Source organism: Chanodichthys erythropterus, chromosome 23 (genome assembly GCF_024489055.1).
Source record: "Chanodichthys erythropterus isolate Z2021 chromosome 23, ASM2448905v1, whole genome shotgun sequence".
Lineage (NCBI taxonomy): Eukaryota > Metazoa > Chordata > Actinopteri > Cypriniformes > Xenocyprididae > Chanodichthys > Chanodichthys erythropterus.
This window is the reverse complement of record NC_090243.1, coordinates 3,284,223-3,302,601: the sequence shown is the minus strand read 5'-3', so window position 1 is coordinate 3,302,601 and position 18,379 is coordinate 3,284,223. Positions and strand designations below refer to the sequence as shown.

Below are 18,379 nucleotides of genomic sequence, written 5' to 3'. Positions count from 1 at the left end.
AAAATTAGAAAACTAATAAAATCACAATCGCACATAACAAAATTACTAAAACTCAACACTCTATGCTATATTGGAGTTGGGGGGCTGGTTGCAATATGCTATATTGGAGTTCCGTCCCTGGTTAAAAAGGACTATTTTGCTCTAAACATGAAGGAATATACAGATAAAATTCTAAAATTATTTCAACTTAATCCTCATGTAAAGGCATTTATTTATTTAGTGACTAGCTGTGTATTAAGCAGGATAATGTACAGTCAACCAGTCATTATTACAACATAAATACCTTCAGGGTGATTCAAGACGGGGTCATTAACCCTGTACATTATCCCTTACATATCCTCTTACTTGGAGCAATTAAAAGCCTTAGGTATGCTGCTATGCTAATTTTGAGCTAGAAACCAGAAACTAATTGTCCTATATCACTTTTAGGGTGAACTGTCTGACCTACAAAAGCCATTTTCACTTCTCATCACTATCAGATTCAGTCACAATGATATTATCAGTAAACAATTGTATTAAACTTGAGGACTTTACCAAATTAGATAAGATTAGATGCACTTATTCTCCTATCCATTTGTAGCCTAAAAAGCTTTTGTCAACCACAGTAATGGCACAAATAAGGCTCTCTGTATGACCTTTTCCCAGATACCATGGGGCACAGCCTTGGCTGTCTGTACTAATGAAGACTGCCAGCAAAGCGGCACAGAGGGATGGCAGAATGTCAAGAAGTTCTTCATCGCTGCGATATGACACCAATCTACTGGCAAACCGTAAATAACGAGCCCTCGTTCATCAGAAACCAGATTGCTGACATTTTGTTGCCCAGACTGACCTAAGCAGATAGGTGAGTTTCAAAGAAACTTGACCCTGATTATTTGTGTTTACAAGTGGAAGTTAAAATTTTTATGGTCTGAGGTTTTGATGAATGCAGATATATTTCTCAAGCATTGCAGAGATGGAATACATGAATACATAAACTTGAATTCACCCAAGCATTCAAACAAGAGCAAACTAAATGGCATATTGCATAGCACAGGGACCCAAGATAAATACGCTATCATCTATAACTGTGCTTTCAGAGTAACATGTGATCATGACCTGCAAGTAAATAACCAAATAACCATCTGAAAACTAATAGGATAAACAAACTTTTTTTCCTTCTCTTATAAACTTTTGAATCGACACGAGATGTTAAAGTCATCATGAAACGGATTGTGATTGTGTCTTTTCTTTTGTAATGTACACCGATCAGGCATAACATTATGACCACCTTCCTAATATTGTGTTGGTCCCCCTTTTGTTGTCAAAACAGCCCTGACCCATTGAGGCATGGACTCCACTAGACCCCTGAAGGTGTGCTGTGGTATCTGGAACCAAGATGTTAGCAGCAGATCCTTTAAGTCCTGTAAGTTGCGAAATGGAGCCTCCATGGATTGGATCTTTTTTTTTTTTTTTTTAGCACATCCCACAGATGCTTGTTTGGATTGAGATCTGGGGAATTTGGAGGCCAAGGCAACACCTCAAACTCGTTGCTGTGCTCCTCAAACCATTCCTGAACCATTTTTGCTCTGTGGCAGGGCATATTATCCTGCTGAAAGAGCCCACAGCCACCAGGGAATACCTTTTCCATGAAAAGGTGTACATGGTCTGCAGCAATGCTTATGTAGGTGGTACAAAGTAACATCCACATGGATGGCAAGACCCAAGGTTTCCCAGCGGAACATTGCCCAAAGCATCACACTTTCTCTGCCAGCTTGCCTTCTTCCCATAGTGCATCCTGGTGCCATGTGTTCCCCAGGTAAGCGACGCACACGCACCCGGCATTCCACATGATGTAAAAGAAATCATGATTCATCAGACCAGGCCACCTTCTACCACTGCTCTGTGGTCCAGTTCTGATGCTCACATGCCCGTGTTCGGTGGTGGACAGGGATCAGGATGGGCACCCTGACTGGTCTGCAGATATGCAGCCCCATATGCAACAAACATACGCATCAATGAGACTTTGCCACCCATGACCCTGTCGCCGGTTCACCACTGTTCCTTCCTTGGACCACTTTTGATTGATGCTGACCACTGCAGACCAGGAACACTCCACAAGAGCTGCAGTTTTGGAGAAACTCTGACCCAGTCATCTAGTCATTACAATTTGGACCCTGTCAAACTCACTCAAATTCTTATGCTTGCCCATTTTTTCCTGCTTCTAACACATCAACTTTGAAGACAAAATCTTTACTTGCTGCTTAATATATCCCACCCACTAACAGGTGCCGTGATGAAGAGATAATCAGTGTTCACTTCACATGTCAGTCAGTGTATATCCAAGTGAAATAACTTCTTGAACAAAACAAACTGTTACAACCATGGACTTTTTGTTATGTTCTCATTTAGTTCTGTCATATCTTGTTCTGTTCATTTGCCCTCATTGTGTTCTGATTAGTTAACCATCCTCACCTGTTTCTGTTATCCCTGATTACGTTCTCCCTCATTAGCTCCCCTATATAATATTTCCTTTCTGTTCAGTGTTGGTCAGATCTCGTTCATGCAAGTGAGTTGTATACCTTCCTGTCGTTGTTTTATTAAAGATATCCTGTTATTCTGATCTCCTTCGTCGTGCTCTCGTTTATATACACCACAACCGTAACAGAAGATCCGACCAACTAAGTGTTAAGTGTAGCAGCGTTATTTTGTTTTTTGGTTTCTTTTTGTTTTGACTTCCCCCTCGTCATGAACATCCCCGCTGTTCGTCTTCTGTGTTTGGAGCAGGGGGAACAAACACTGGAGGACCATACACGGACCTTCATAGACACTGCCTATTTAACACACTACCCGGACTACTGCCTCTGCACTTTCTACCGGGTGAGCTTGAACGCCACGTACAGAGCGCACTTGTCCGGAGAAGGTCCGCGGCCGAATTTCGCTGCTTTTGTGGAGTGGGTGCTGGCAAGCTGTAACTCGACTTTCACCGCCTGCTTTGAGGAAGAGGATCTCGCCAGTATCACTCCAGACCCAGACCGCGACCAGCAGCCATCCTGCAGTACGGAAAGCCCACACGAGCCATCGCCGAGAGGAGCGACAAAGCCAAGGTTTGCCGCGGAGTCAGAACGGAATGAGACGTCTGATCAGGTGTGTGAGCCGGCTGCAGAGCTCATAAAGGAGCTTACAATGGAGAGCGAGGACGTGGAGGAATCCCCCGCCCACTGTACTGCCGCTGAGGGTGAGCAAGGATCGTGCTCTGGGGAAATTAATCGAATAGATTTTGATTCTGAAGTAACTTGTCTTCCTTTAACTTCAAGTAACAACTGCCTGTCTCCGTGCTGGTCTCGTCCAGCCCTGAATCTGTGTTCCCTCCCTGCCTCCCTCTCCCACCTCCTCCTATCTGCGCCCATTCATCTCCGCTGCACCCTGTCAGCCCCTATGCTCACCCTCAGCCCTCCATCTGTGATGTGGGTTCGCTAAGTGTCTGCCAGTCTACAGCTACCGCATGGTCAGTGGTTCCCAGGTCTCCGCCTCCAGCATCCTCGACCAGGACTCCACCTCAGCCGTTGGTCCAATAGCTCCTCCTTGGCTCCAACCTCCCTCATCTCCACCATGGCCCATCAGTCCACCAGTTCCGCCAGGCTCCATCCTTCCTCCGGCTCCGCATTGGCCTGCCCTCGCCTCAGGACTACACTCCTCCGGCTTCACCTCGTCCCTCTGGCTCCGTTGGCTACCTAACTTCCTCCAGCTCCACCTTGGTCGTCTGTCGTTATGGCTCCTCTGCGGCCTTCTGGAGTCCCGCCTGCGCCTCGGTCGTCAGAGCCATCGGCATCGCCATGTCCCACCGGATCCTCAGCACCGCCTTGGCTTGTCTGCATTTCGGCTGCACCCTGGTCTCCATTTCCACCTGTTTCACCTCTGTCAGTCACTGCCTTTGTGTCGTCAGCCCTTCCTCCACCATGGCACCTCCCTCCATCAGCTCCACCGTGGGCAGCCTGCTTGGCTGCAGTCTGGGTCCCACAGTACTCCTCCTGCTCCAAGTCCCTCCTGTTTCCTTGGCTCCTCCCACCATCTGCACCGCCCTGGTTCCTCCTGTCTCCTGTTGGGACATCTGCACTTTGCCCTGTCTACCCTTCACCTGCTCGTCCGCCACCTGAGCCCCCTCCCTCCCTCCGCAGTTGGTCCATCTACGGCGCGAGGCCTGTTATTCTGATCTCCTTCGTCGTGCTCTCGTTTATATACACCACAACCGTAACACAAACAAACAAAAAAAGTAAAAAATTTTGTCCATTGGGAATTGATAATTGGGTGTGGTTTGCTATTGCTTTGAGTGACAGATTGTCCTGCCCTTGTGCCAACAAATACATCTTCAGAGAAGAGAAGAGATTTTGCTGCAAGAGGGAGGGGAAGTTATCTTTATTAAAGATTATTAGGGCACATAAATTCAAATAATATTAATAATAATGTGCATGGATAAATCATTTGCAATAAATACTGCAAAATTCCATAAAAAAATAAGAATTGCATGGTGCATTCATGGTGACTTTAAGCCTGGCGTACTGATTGGAACACCATTCATGAAAATACTCTCATTTCTTCATTAGATTTTACTCTTTTAATCTCAAGATTAGTGTTATTTATTATCTAGCTAGTTATCTATGCCCTTGTGCAAGTGGTTGTACATTTTAAGAAAAAAGTAATACATCTGCTTTATTATCTCAAGTCAAAGAGGCAAGAAACACTTTACCCCTATGCAGGAACAGTATTTTTTTACATTGTGTGATTTATGGGATTTCATCTACATTAAAAAAAAAAATAAAAAAAAATTAAAAGTGTGTTTTTTTGTAACAAAGTCTTAGAAAACATGTCTTTGTGTCTTTTGTTTAAATATGACCTCTAAAATGTTTGACGTGTTCAGCACTTCATATTGAAGTCCAGATACTAGCTATATAATTAAAATTCATGTTTGGGCTACAGTGAGTTTTCATCCTCTTTTATATTTAGCCCTCAGCCTTTTTTGAACTCTAATTAGGGGAGTCTATTTCTTTATTATATAAAGAAATATGTTGATTTTATGTAAAAAATAGTAAATAGTGTAAAAGTCATTCATTGAGGTGCAACTGAGAAGATAACAGTGTAAATAACATGTAAAATGCAGTGGATCACATTTTTCAGGAGTGATGTAGTATTCACAAAAAGTTTGTGTGGGCACATCCATGAGAGAGTCTATCTGTGTGTGGGCCTCTCTCTGCCTGTGTGTGTGTGTGATTGTTGAGGACTCTTGAGAAAGATAGCAAGTGATGACACTACCTGCGGCCTTGTTACTACAAAATGAAACGTGTGTAAATATGCTGCTTGAGCACACCTGTCTCATTCAGTGTTTGACAAATCACCTCTATAAGTTTGTTGCTACAGTAATTATAATGTAAAGCAGACCATATTGCCCATCGATTTTGTCTGTTTCATAACGTCTGTGCAGATACGCATAAACAGGGTCCAAATTAATTAACACCCGCCAGGTGCCAATAAAATGCATCGTTCTCAGATATAAACCTTGAAAATCCACCATAAATGTATTCATTATTATATGTTTATCACTAATTTCTAAAGAAATAGCAAAATAAACATAAATCATTTAAATTTTTAATGTAAGACAATGATTTATATACATTTTTCAAAAGTAGAACTATCCCACAGTTGTATTCAGTTCTGCCACACCATGCAAATTTTGCCCATAATAAAGTTTAGTAAAATTAGTGTACTTGGTTACCAAACAAGTAAAAGCTTAAAGGATTGGTTTACTTCAGAATTAAAAAATTCGTGATAATTTACTCACCTCCATGTCATTCAAGATGTTTACGTCTTTCTTTCTTCAGACAAAAAGAAATTAAGGTTTTTTGAGGAAAACTTTCCAGGATTTTTCTCCATATAGCTTCAATGGCTACTAATGTGTTAAGTCCAAATTACAGTTTCAGTGATCCCAGCTGAGGAATAAGGATCTTAACTAGCGAAACGATCAGTCATTTTCTTAAAAAAATAAAAATATATACTTTTTAACCACAAATGCTCATCTTGCACTGCTCTGTGATGTGCCACTCATTACATAAGAAGAATTATGAGACATGTGATGTGTGAAGAAAACCTAGAAATCAAGTATCATTGAACACACAGACACACACAAAGAGCATCGTACATTATTATCAGTTTAAATTTTTATTTGTGTATGACTAACCCCAACACACACCAGAGAAAAAAAAAAAACTTTGCAGGTCCTATGGCTGAGAGAGAGCCTACTCGCATGAAAACCGCTTCAGTGAGCTCAATTATAGTAATGCGGCTTTTTTTTTTTTATGCCAGTAACAGTAAAGGCGTTGTAACGGGAGAAAAAGTCATTTGTTTGATTCCTCGTTACTGAAAAAAAGAAACGCTGTTAGAAACGCCGTTTATTTATAATGCTATTATTCCCATCACTGGTTACCATAACTGTCACCATCACAGATTTCTACTAAACAGCATATATACTGCCTGTAGATGATGAAACATCCATACTGTATATGACTTTAGTTTAAAAGTTATTTACCTTTACCGTCATATCTCTAGAACCTCATACTAGTGTGATCTTTTTCTGGTGTTAGTGCACCAAAATGAAAATTTGGAGAGCATTAAATAAATAAATAATCTCTCTTCAAGTAAGAAGAAATATTGCAGGGACTGGCTATGACACTGCAAATATGCAATGGAAAAACAGCTAAAGACATGTTCAAACAGGGAAGGTGTTTCAGTTCTGTTACCCAGAACTGAGATTTCTCCGTAAGATAATATCTTTCACCGCAGTGGCTTTCTTGAGTGTTGCTTCAGAGCCTAAAAATACCCCAGCAAACAAATGGATGAGTGCCATTGCTTTTTTTCCTGTTGACATCAACCATCTCCCCCTCATCCTGGCCTGACCATGGCTGCTAGTCCAAGGGCTGCTTCGTTAATGCGTTTTCTGCGCCTCACGCTACAGAAATCCATTAATCATTAGAACTGAAAAGTACATCACTCCAGGTCTCTCACTTAATTTGTAATGTCGTCTGACAGAAGGCTGTTTAGTTGACACCAAAAAAAACAAAAACAAAAAAAAAACCTGTGACAGAATTTCCTACCACAGCCATTATGTGTACTTTCCAATAGGGAGTATTTTTTTCTTATTTTTATTGTCACTTGTGTGACATCTAAGAATAAATGAGTGTTTACACAGGTTCCATTGTGTATACATCATTGACTCTATATTATCCCACTTCTTTTATGGACACACCGGAGCTGCTTCTATTTTTAGCAAGGGTCCTGCATCGATTGGGAGCTTATTATTATAATTTAACTGAGCGGTCCCTCTCGCCTCTCCTTCCTGCAGACGTTCACTTAAATTATAGCCGTCCACCTCCTCCCACTCTCAGCTATCTGATAACTTAATGCCATGCACATACACATGTACACTGAGTAAATAAACAGAGCAGCTCACTAGCACCAATTGTCTTGCAAACTCACAAGCTAGCAGCACTGAAATGCTTCAACCGTGTCTATATGGAACCATTATTCTTTCTGTGTATATGTTATGCTGTTTATTTTTGGTTTCATAGAAACCGAGCATCCGGCTCTGTGTATATTTGGAGGGGTCAGAAGGACTTTACAACAAATGGGAAGGAACAACTGCGTACCGGTGTGGGCAACTACCTGTTAAGCTGAAACTATTTCTTAAATCCCACCATAAACACTCCCACTATAAACACCCACCCACGAACACACAAGCATGCACACACCAACACTGGCATGCACACATGACACATGCATGGGCTGCATACGCTTGCATATTTTCTTTTTTGCGAGCACTTGTACATACACTTTTTATGTACAAGGCCCTCATGTTTGCTTTATGTACAAAATCAATCAGATATATTGATAGCATCATGCAATTCTAGCTCTGAGGCATAACCCTTTTGCTGTGCCAAAATGTTACTTGTGCATGATGCTAGGATTGGTGTTTCTATGGCAACTGCCTACACACACATGCCCACATGATACTGAGTATTAAACATACATTACATTCCCAAAATCTTTTGTAGTCTTGGTAACATGGAATGCTTTGACATAATGTAAAGTTTATGATTAAGATGCAGAAGTTGAGTATCATTTAATCATCATTCACATGGGGCCCAGAGTGCCTCTAGACAGCAGAAATTCAGCCTTATTTACACTGGTAATGCTGATGTCAACACACACTACTATATACACACTGAACTGCATGACTTTTCAGATGGAATAACATCATAAACAATTCTAATTAATTATTTTAAATAAAAATCAAATATCAATAAAATATAGTGGGAAAAAATATCACAGTCCATCATATTTATATGATATGCAATATCACACGAGCAGGAGTGCGATATGGCTCTATAGACCTTATGCGCCAAAGAAACAAGTGTGCAGCCATCTTTAGAATCATAAATCCATAAGATCTGATACCTTCATGCTGTGGAAATACAAGTATTAGAGAGATGAGATCGACTAAGCGAGCTGTATTACCTGCATCTGATATTCATGATTAAAAAAAAACAAAACAAAAAAAAAAAACAGTTTAAATGTCCGCTGAGGAAAGCGATATCTTTGTCTTATCCTTTTAACAGTTAAGGGGATTTCCCATTTCCCATGCATTTGTCGGTTGCGTCTTATAAGGTGTTGCTCTAAGGAAAAATAATGTCTTTGTTTAAAACCTTATTTCAGTCCCTTTCAATATAAAAGTCTTTGCTACTGACTCACTCATAAAAACGTAAGTCTTTGTCACCATCTAATGGTGTAATAATGTAACTTTCAAGTCGAAATCACAATACAGTAACTAACAGACCCTTTCTAAATAACAAAAATGGCAAATTAGTTTTATATATTTAACAATATATATGTTTGTAACGCGGTTAGTAGATATGGGAAGAAGGAGGCGGGAACCGGCAAACATTGAACGTAACTTTTAATGTAAAATAAACAAAGAACAAAACGAAAGTAATGCCGGCAGACCCTCGCGGACGTCTGCCGGCCACACAAACATAACAAAACATAAAATAAAGTCCAGGCCTGGTCCTCTCTCGTCTTTCATTGTAGTCGCTCCTCCTTTTATGCCTCCGGAGCTCCTCCGTGAGAGACTCGAGGCCGGCACGCCTCGCAGGTGACGCTCATTATCACTCGCGTCACCGGCCTCGCGCCGTTCCCTCACGGCTCTCGCCCGCCCTGCTCGTCACAATGTTATTTAACATTAATAGCCACTATAAAAGTATAAGAAGTTTGTACAATAGGAAATAAACACAAGCAAACAATTCAGTCAAAAGTATAAAAGCAGTGCTCTAGTTAGTACAGGATTGATTTGCTCTAGAACAACTAATAGATTAATATGACCAAAGACTCTGTTTGATATACCTAAAACAAATTATATCTCATGTTTTACCACTATCTACATAGAAGCCAACAGCAAATTCTCAAAGGACTGTCCAAGATAAAGCTGTTCTCAGAGGGTACATGAGCTCTGATGGCCTGAAGCTCACATCTCCAAAAATGTCTGAACAAAATTTCAAGTAGATGCTATGATTACATATAAACAGCATATTTGAGGTCTAAATAACTACATTCTCACCTAAAAAAAACACCTAGGGTGTGTGGGGGGGGTTAATAAAGGCCTTCTGAAGAGAAAGCGATGCGTTTGTGTAGTAAAAATATCCATATTTAACACATTATAAAGTAAAATAACTAGCTTCTGCAACATCAGTTACATTTATTTTTTTATTTTTTTTGTAAGTCGGTCTGGAGGAAGCTAGTTATTATATATTATATATCGACTGTCAATGACGTCATGTACGCACCACCTTCGATTTCGTTTTACTAATACTGAACTAGATTACTGCAAAGTGAAACTCTCATAGCAGCCAACCAGCAGAGTAACATTATAACATAACTTTCAACACATTCAAATGTATTTAGTATGATTGTTTTAACCATGTAAAACGACGCTGCGTTACCCCACATATGCAAAGAAAAGTGCGTAAGCGGCCGATTGCAGCATAAGCATATAAAAGCTGAACTCAAGATCGGTGTGCAATGCAGGTGTCTATCATTAGCATTCGCTCCAGTGGCCTCATCTCGCTCCCACAGCTCTTGACCCATCCTGTTTCATCCCACCGTAACGTTAGTAAAACTTTAATACATTAGCTCATCCATGAACATGATTTCTGTCAGTGAGATTCTTTTCCACTGGCTCTGGAGCTGAAGACAACAACGGCCATGATTCACACGCTCATTCACGGCGTCAACAAGCTACACCTTTGTTTTGAATAAGCGACCTCTAGTGGTGAAAAATTACATATTGTGCCTTTAAAATCAAAAGGATTGTTTTTATTATTATTGATGACAAATGCAAACTACATATACATACACAGAAATCCATGGTCCGATTCAGTGGCTTGATGGGCATAGCAGAAAGATGTTTACTAGTTATGTAACACTAATGTAGATGGCATTATATATATCTCCATTTTTTTTGTAAATAATTTATAAATAAACATATTATATAATAATTAAATATAAATATAATAAAAAAAATATTTAGTTCATCATGAGAAATGTTAAATCATTATATATTTTATATAATTATAATGACATTTATATACTTGTACAGTATATAAAGTACTGCATATATAATAATGTTTAATTCGTAAGCCAATAGGATTTTTTGTAATGATGAGAAATGCAAACTAGACAGAAACCTGTGTGAACTGGTCCTATTCTGTGGTTAAGCTGGACAGGCATAGCAACAAGATGTTTACTTACTAGGGTGCACTGAAGTAGATGGCCAACTAGCATATTTCTATTGAACTGCAGTGGCAGTAGATTACGACTCCTTATTAAATTGTGTCTATTCCTTTGTCACTATTTCATCTATTTTTTCCAACTTGTCCTTCACCCTCACATTATGGCTCATAGCAGACTATGCACAGGAGTCAGAAAAATCAATGGAGATGTATTGATCACCCATCATTTGAGGCTAGAACATCAATCACACACACCGCACTGTTTGGCTTCACAAAAATGCAGCGGTCAGAGGAAAATTTCAAGTGACAGAAAACATTTAGGTGAAAGGCCTTTCTCTAAAATACTGAAACACAACACAGTGTGTGAATTCGATTTGATTTTTGTTATTAGCCATACAAATCATCTAAAAAAATGTGTATACATAAATGTCACCCTTTATTCCTTTTCAAGTATCATTCACGGATCACAGATCTATTGAAATCAAACCACGGTCCCTTTAATACGCATAGAATATATTTATAGCACGCACCATTTGTTCCTCAACCATTGTGTCTCCTGTAGTCCTGTGACATCTCATGCGTATAGATGGACGGTCTCCAAACTATTGCTTCCTTTCATCTTTTTTCACATGGCCCTGTTTGAAAGACAAAGCAGATGCTGGCTTAATTGCTGTTATGGAGGGAACTTTAATAGCACAGACCCAGGCAGGTCATTCAACACTGACTGAAACTCAATACAGCTGCTTCATATCTAATAATTGCTGTGACTACATATCCTCACGTAGTGTTATACATTTTAAATCACACTTCATACCGTACACATGGCTCCCCAGGCCAATGTAATAAAAACAAGGACCCACTGCTGCCACTGCACAGCAAAGTGCTGAGGAATTTTATGGTTTCTTATACCCTGTAAAATATTTGCTAGTTATGCAGTACATGTACGGCTTAATGCCAAGTCACATATACTGTATAACGTATTGACTGCTGCCAGTCATAAAAACGTCAATATATAGAAGATCTTGTTGACACTGGCTCCAGTACAGCTGACACTGTTGGTGTCCACTCAAGCCTTCTTTACGACATTGAGGTTTCAAGTCACCTTTACTGGTGATTAACAGTATAATTTTATTCATTATTATCTGTCTTAAAGGGTTAGTTCACCCAAAAATGAAAATGATGTCATTTATTACTCACCCCAATGTCGTTCCACACCCATAAGACCTTCATTCATCTCCAGAACACAAATTAAGATATTTTTGATGAAATCCGATGGCTCAGTGAGGCCTGCATAGCCATGACATTTCCTCTCTCAAGATCCATTAATGCACTAAAAACTCAGTTCATGTGACTACAGTGATTCAATATTAATATTATAAAGCGACGAGAATACGTTTTGTGCACCAAAAGTTTTTTTTTTTTTTTTTTTTAATAACGACTTTTCAAGAATATCTAGTGATGGGCGATTTCAAAACACTGCTTTAAAGCTTTACGAATCTTTTGTTTCGAATCAGTGGTTCGGAGTGCCAAAGTCACGTGATTTCCGAAAACGAGGCTTTGTTTATGCGATCCGAACCACTGATTTGAAACAAAAGTTTCGTAAAGATTTGTGTTTTGAAATCGTCCGTCACTATTGTTGAAAAGTCGTTATTTAGTTTTTTTGGCGCACAAAAAATATTCTCATCGCTTTATAATATTAAGGTTGAACAACTGTACTCACATGAACTGTTTTAAATATGTCTTTAGTACCTTTCTGGATCTTGAGAGGTTCAGTAACATTGCTGGCAATAGAGGCATCATTGAGCCATCAGATTTCATCAAAAATATCTTAATTTGTGTTCCAAAGATGAACAAAGGTCTTACAGGTGTGGAATGACATGAGGGAGAGTCATAAATGACACATTTTTTCAGTGAACTAACCCTTTAACTGTAAGTCACGTTATACTGCACAAAAAATATATTTTATTATAAAACACGCAATTTTACTGTAAAATATTTTAGAAATAAAAGTTTGGATTGCCTAATAATGTACAGTGAAAGATATTCTGTGTAAATAATATCACGTTTAACAAGGCAATATGTATTCTTTTAGTGTTAAATATTGATAAAATTGTTTTTTAAGTAAAAAAAAAAAAATAATAATAATAAAATAAATATATATATATATATATATATATATATATATATATATATATATATATATATATATATTTCTTTTTTTATTTTTTTTACTTAAAAATATATAATTTTATTTAGACTTTGCTTCCTGTAAGCGATACATTTTACAGGTGGTCAATATATATTCATACTTTGTTTATATATCTACTCATAAATGTACGGGACATAAACTTGATAGAGTGAGTGAGAGAGAGAGAGAGAGTTCATGCTGAAGTTGATCTGCTGCTGCCCTTGCTGATGTACAGACCAATCCAATTAGGTTTCACCTCTAGGCTGTGATGCAGTTCGTGCTTCAGACGATCCATTCCGTCCACACACACACACACACGCGCGCTCAGTGTCACTCTGCAGCTCCACACACAGTGCGCGCGCCCTCCGCTTTTACGCGTCCGACATCTGCAGATATCCCGACTCACCGTATCAAACCATCGATGGAGGTAGCGCTCTTAGCAAGACAAGGGGAGCTCTTTTAGTGACAGTAATTTCCCGGTGTACTGCGAGATCTGAACAAAATGTGGAACACATGTCCGGTTATAACTGAAGCCTCCGCTGAGAGCTGGGAATCTTAAAGGAAAGCCGCAGACGTCTTTTCTCCCGTTTGCACACACAGCGGTTTGTATATGCAAACGGTGGTTTACTTCAGGAAGGTAAGAAATATAGTTTGTTGGATTGGCAGAAACATTGTTATGGCAAGTCGTGATGCCTGGACGTCACTTGTTTGAGTGGAACAGCTGAGATGAAGTGAAGGGAGATTTGCTTTTCAGAACAGGTTCATTTTTTAATAGCAAGGCTACAAAGTTAAAGGTACTGCAAAGCATCGAACGGTTTTAATAGACACTGATGACGGCTCCTCATGTGAGAAACAGTGGCACAGATGGACACACAAATTGTAAATGTAGATGTATAATACTTTATTTGCTTGATATATTAACCTCTGAAATAAAATATGATAAAGGAAAGATTACGGATGATTACTGGAGTGAAAGAGTCTGTTTGGGTTGCAGTTCTGTACAGAATCAGTAGTAAATGCAAACAATTGGTAACTGAAAACTAAAATATAGTTTCATTAGATTCATGATTAATATGATATAATTAACTTAACACTAATAAATTACATCTTTAAGGGATCAGAAATAACACCAAATGTTGCTTTTTGAGTGCTGTTAATGTCAGTGAATGCAATCCAATTTGTGCAAAAAAAGTACAACAAAGAGGTTCAGAAGTAGCTGAATATCGGTAGTGTACAATAAAACAAAGTTTTTTGCTGTTATTTTATGTTTTAATGTTTGTTTAAGAAAGAAAAAGGAGAATTGCATATTCTGTATAATGACATCCTTTATATCCGCTCACATATCGGCTTACATTAGACTCTTGAACGTAACCTTGAAATGATAGAAGGCCAATGATGAATATTGAATGTGGCAACAAGATAATGCTTGTGTTAATTACTAATTCTTGTTAGTTTAAACAAGAAGTGCCATGATTCCCTTAGCTTAGGATTTGGTGAAGTATATCAGAGCTTAAGTTTCTTCTTTACATTCAAGACATGCTTGGCTGGTGATATGTAATGGGTTCTAATACTTTAAAATGCAAAACATATACAGTACAATCTAACACATTCCTAATGGATCTTAGAAGAATGGCAAGTTTGAGCTGGAATATTGTGCACTGCATGAAAAATCTTATTTCACACAACGTGCAAGGTGGAAACAACAGGTGTCTGTGCATGATCAGAACATTTACTTCAGATATTCCAGCATCCTTTTTCTTGTGTCTGTCTTCACAGCCATGGAGGGACTCGTCTAAGGAGGACCCAACATAATTGTCTTTTCCCAGTTGTCTTCTGGTTGAGTTTCATCTTTACACCTCTTCCTGGCAAGAGTCGCCTGTCTCCTCACACACAATGGCGGAGAAGACTGGATTGGGGGTTCCAAAACCTGGAGGAAGATCCGCGACTTCGCTTCCACCTGAGCCGATCGAGATCATCCGGACCAAGGCTCGCTCCAGGAGGGTCCGCATCAACGTCGGGGGCCTCAACCATGAGGTCTTATGGCGGACCTTGGACCGGCTTCCCAGAACCAGATTAGGCAAGCTCAGAGACTGTAACACCCACGAGTCATTAATGGAGGTCTGCGACGACTACTGCCTGAATGAGAACGAATACTTTTTCGACAGACACCCTGGTGCGTTCACGTCCATCTTGAACTTTTACAGAACTGGAAAGCTGCACATGATGGAGGAAATGTGCGCTCTGTCTTTCGGGCAAGAGCTCGATTACTGGGGCATTGACGAGATCTACCTGGAATCGTGCTGCCAGGCTCGCTACCATCAGAAGAAAGAGCAGATGAACGAGGAGCTGAGGAGAGAGGCAGAGACTCTGAGAGAAAGGGATGGAGAGGGGGAATTTGATAACACCTGCTGCTCAGACAAGAGGAAGAAACTTTGGGACCTTTTGGAGAAACCAAGTTCCTCAGTTGCTGCTAAGGTAAGGTGTTGCGGTACACCTTGCGGTACAGTTTGGGCCTCCTGGGGCATTTGACAGCTCCACAATAACCATTTTCATGCAACAACACAAACCCTTCTTTCCTTATTAATGATGAAGTGCAGAACTTCAGTGTGTGCTCTGTTTTCTCAGTACATTTGGTTGATTCAGAGTAGCTCTGTTCCAGAACCGAGTGAGCTACAGGTTCCTCCCATGTAAGACAGTATCCTAACCTATGAAACCTCATAAATGACTGCTTTGGAACAATCTACATTGGCTGTACCGCACGGGAAACGTAACTAAAGTGTTTGATGTTAGCATGTCGCTAAGCTAACAACACAGTACTCTAATAAGCGTAAATACTGCCTTCTGTTTTGTTCTGTTCCAAAACTTAGTAGCTACTTCATTCACTCATAAGTGACCGATTTGGAACACTCCTCATGGGCAGCTCTGCATGGAAGACAGTAGGCTGCGTCCTACGGAGGTCACATTTGTTATCAAGGATGTTTCACTTCAGAAAAGGAACCAGTTATAAAATTGATAGTCATTCCTTCTGAAGTAAATAGTTGTAATTCCTTTTTAACTTTGGAATGTAATTGTTACTTCACTGAAATGAGGCAGCCTCATGACGTATGTCGCAGACAAACATGATCTCCAGAGGACGCAGCTTTTTTAAAACGAGACAGCTTATTTTGACTTTAGAATCTTTGACGTTAGCATATTGCTAAGCTAAAGCACAATAAATGTGCAATCACATTTACTGCTGTTCAGGCGTATTTCCGCAGATGAAATCCAATCATTCAACAGGAATCAACACGATTGGGAATTTCGTGTGAGGGCAAAACATTTTTTTTTCATGCAGATTTTACAATGGGTTGGTCATGTAAATTCACTGAATTGAACAACAGAAAGCTGTTTGGTTTGAAAGTGACTTCTGTGTGAAATGACAGTGGACCTTTTTGCATGCAAAATGTCGCTAATGGGACTATACCTTAATAATCATAAAAACATAATGGACACACATATTGTGTAACCTCCGGGAAATCACTGATTGTAAAATAAATAAATAAAAAATGAACTTAATTTATTTGTCCATCCAGTATAATAAGATTTTCTGAATCCATGCGAGCAGCAGTGCCTCGAACTACTGTACATTCTTGCTCAACCAAAAACGTATGTTATATAGTTATATAGTGTATAGTTATATAGCGTAGCTTTATATATATTATATATATATATATATATATATATATATATATATATATATATATATATATATATATATACATACATGGTCTCATTAAGTTTTGGAACAGGGCATTTGTGTTTGGATATTATATTGTTCCAGTGGTAACAGACTTGTCAATTGATTATATTTATGCCTACTGGAAAAATGCTGTGCAAACATGTTTGGCAAATTGAGTGTAATGCTAATTTCAATAGAAAGGAAAGAAGTTATTTGTTTGGACCGGAACACGAAGTCTAACGAGTAGAACATGATTAGAGTGGATGCAAAAATGTGAAAAGTTTTGAAGCTGCAAAGGTTTTCGTCTGTGGTGGAAGGGCTTGTTTTGCCGTTTCTGATCACAGACAGTTGGCACCAGTTGGCAGTTAGCTGTTGTATGCAATGTGTGCAAGAGCAGCTCTGCTTGTTGAGTCAGAATGACCATTATGTCACATTAAAACTTCTGAATATATCTTGCATAATATTTTAGATGATATTTAGTGCTAGCTGAATTTTTGAATGTCATATTATTATTTGAATATATCATAAAGACTTTTTCCTTTTGATATGGTTCATCTTACACAATGCGACATCTATCGGATTACATTAATTTGATCTTTCATTGTACTTGCTCACAGTGCAGGGAGAACGAATGGTTGTATGTCCTGTGTAGTTTCTAATGTGTGCCTGTATCTAAGGGTGTACAGTGTGCTCTAAGCCATCCATTGGCTGGGGGGGGGGGGACGCTGATGAAATTCAATCACTGATCATTTACGAGGAGTATCCAGCATAGAGCTCAGCGCAGAGAAGGATTATATTTCACATCTGAGATAGCATATCATAAAAACATCCTCTTAAAGTATGACAAAACTACACAGCCATGTGAGACATAATGAAAAAATACAGTTGTTAACATAACCGTTTTGGACGTCCTGCAGTGCATGTTGTTTTTACCACAAATGCAGTGTCATCCGTTTTGTTGGACATTTCCTCCACCTAAAGGGGAATCATGGCTGATTCAATTTCAGCCTGCCTCCACCCACTTAATTTATGATACAGGCTCATGATGGAAAGAGCAGGAAGATTGTGGTAATATAGAAGCAGCACTGGCTGTTTCCTGCACAGGGTGTGGATTATAAGAGCTCAGACACTCACTGTGGTCTGGGAACACTGGTAATGCCTTGATTTTACCTCACAGGCAAGTGAGGGAGAGTCATTTGTGTTTGTCAGTGCTCTGTTAAGGCTTTCTAAACAGCATGCAAAGGCACAAAGAGAGGAAATTACATGCTTGAAGTGAATAGAGTGCGCATGTGTGTTCCCAAATGTACAAACAACAGCTTGCTCATAGATCTTTGCCTTAGTGCTTCATGCAGTTTGAATGAGGGAAGCCTCTTTATATTCACAGGAAACCCCTCATTTCAAAATGTGTGCATGATGCAGGAAAAACAATTTGAAGCTGAAGCGTGTCATTTTTTTTTTTTTTTTGGTGAATGATTGTGTCAAACATGGACAAATTGTAATTTATTTGTTTTTAATTTTGTTGTCAGTTTGTCTTTTCAATGTAGTGTTTTATATACATAAACATCTTTAAATTAATAGTTTTATATTTCTCTATTTTTAATTCAATTGTCACTTGCAGTGCTTCATAGGATTGTAGTTCTTCCGTTCATTAAAGCTGTTAAG

The 18,379-nt window shown here is 39.2% G+C and overlaps 1 protein-coding gene across 1 annotated transcript in view; it reads left to right on the top strand.

Moving 5' to 3' along the window:
* The first annotated feature begins 13,507 nt into the window (after positions 1-13,507).
* The window catches only part of kcnb2b (potassium voltage-gated channel subfamily B member 2b), a 122,804-nt gene continuing 117,932 nt past the window's right edge, over positions 13,508-18,379 (top strand). The window contains exons 1-2 of the mRNA XM_067378175.1: positions 13,508-13,636; positions 14,776-15,474. Coding sequence (XP_067234276.1) covers positions 14,893-15,474 — 582 coding nt within the window. The 5' untranslated portion in view covers positions 13,508-13,636; positions 14,776-14,892. The remainder of the gene's footprint in view (positions 13,637-14,775; positions 15,475-18,379) is intronic.